The sequence below is a fragment of the Mirounga leonina genome, unplaced genomic scaffold (assembly GCF_011800145.1).
Source record: "Mirounga leonina isolate KUSES-001 unplaced genomic scaffold, KU_Mleo_1.0 Mir_173, whole genome shotgun sequence".
NCBI classification, from domain to species: domain Eukaryota; kingdom Metazoa; phylum Chordata; class Mammalia; order Carnivora; family Phocidae; genus Mirounga; species Mirounga leonina.
Window position 1 is genome coordinate 63,245,158 of NW_023270447.1, and position 1,666 is coordinate 63,246,823.

The 1,666-nt window shown below is 59.3% G+C and overlaps 1 protein-coding gene across 3 annotated transcripts in view; it reads right to left on the bottom strand.

Annotated features, from left to right (window-relative positions):
• SMAP2 (small ArfGAP2) overlaps positions 1–541 on the bottom strand; it is a 48,293-nt gene extending 47,752 nt beyond the window's left edge. For 2 of the 3 annotated variants that reach the window (XM_035018910.1, XM_035018909.1), the window contains exon 1: positions 262–350. Coding sequence is in view for 1 of the 3 variants with exons in the window: in XM_035018907.1 (XP_034874798.1) it covers positions 262–364 (103 nt within the window). In the remaining 2 variants the exon portion in view is untranslated. Of the gene's footprint in view, positions 1–261 lie in introns of all 3 variants that reach the window. The other variant, XM_035018907.1, reaches the window with a different exon arrangement.
• Between the last annotated feature and the right edge of the window lie 1,125 nt (positions 542–1,666).

The window sequence follows — 1,666 nt, forward strand, 5'->3', positions numbered from 1 at the left end:
ACCGACATTCTCACCTGCACACACCACCCCCACCCCCACCGGCTCCCCCTCCCCCTAAGCACTCACATTCGCCCTCGCAGCCTCTCCCCACACAGATCGCGGCGCCGCAGAACACCCAGCAGCCTCCTCAGCCAGAGGAGCACGCCTTACCATTTAACAGGATTCGGGCGGCCTAAGCTCCAGAAACCCCCTCCCCACACAGGCCACGTCCCAGGCACGGCCGGAGGCTGGACCCCTCGCCCGCCGGGAGGGATGCGCTACCTTTGGACTGGCAGTCCGCACAGAACTTGTTATCCTCCTCCAGCAGCAGGTTGGCCAGGACCGCCTGGTACCGATCCACGTCCTTCACCGACTTGCCCGTCATGGCCAGGGTGCCGGCGGGGGCAGAGGGCGACGCGCCCTCCCCGCCCCCAGAAACCCCTGCCTCAGTCGCGAGGTGAGGACTCCCGGTCCCCCACCCAGGGGCACCTCCTGAGCGGGGGAAAGCCCTCCCCACACCCCCGGGCCAGGCCCGGCGCCCCTTCTCTCGTCAGGCGCGCCCGCCCCCCACTCTGCAGCCCCTCAGTGCGGCGCCCCCTGGCGGGCTCAGGGAAAGGCTCGAGTCCAAAGGAGGCTGCCGGACTAGAGACCTTCAGCTCTGGCAAACGGGGCGCGCAGAGACGACCCCCTCGCCGGCCTGTCTGCGGGCCGTGTGTCCCGCGCCTCGGTTTCCCTGGCAGCTGCCGCCTGCTCGGCCACCACCTCGGCCGCCTACTTCCGGCAGCTCTTCCTCTCCACCTCCACCCAGCCCAGCCCGCGCATGCGCCCCGCCCCTACCGCGTCGCACAGGGCTCTTTCCTCGGCTCCGCCTCTCAGGGACCAATCCGGGCAGAAGTGAGGGGCGGAGCTTGGGGGGTGGGTGGAGGGAGGAGTGGGCACGCCTCTTTCATGTCCTTGGAAAAGAATGAATGGAGCCTGGCAGAAAGCGAGTGTAGGGAGTGGAAGAAAGTGAAGGAAAACAGCAATTAACATTTGCTGAGTTCTTACTATGTGCCAGGCTCTGTGTTAAGCGCTTTATATGAATTATCCCAATATAATCCTCAAAACGTCTCTATGAGTTAAATATTTATCATTCTTATGTAACCTGAGGGTTGTGGCTACTCCAAAGTCATCCAGCTTATTCTTTTCTTCAATAGCCAAATGGAGGACCCAACCTCCTAATCCAGGATAAGGGGGACAGCACATCCTCCCCAAGTTTTCAGAGGATTCTGGTCGCCTCTCACTGCTCCCACTGAATTCTGGGTTCCTCTGCTCATTACATTTCCTGCCATCTTTGGACATTGCTTACCTGGTGCCTGGATACTTTCTTTCATCTCTTAAATCCTCCCCAAACAGTGCAGTTTTGTGCAGCAGACTTTCACTGAAGGTTATTTGGAGGGATGTGGTGGAGAGGAAGGGTGATTATAGCAAAACACACAATAGAGAACTACTTAAAATGACTAGTAAACATCAGTGTCCAGGGACGCCTGGGTGGTTCAGTCAGTTAAGTATCTGCCTTCAGCTTAGGTCATGATCCCAGGGTCCTGGGATCGAGTCCTGTATCAGGCTCCTTGGCTCAGTGGGGAGCCTGCTTCCCCTCTGCCTGCAGCTCCCCCTGCTTGTATTCTCTCTCTCTCTCTCCCAAATA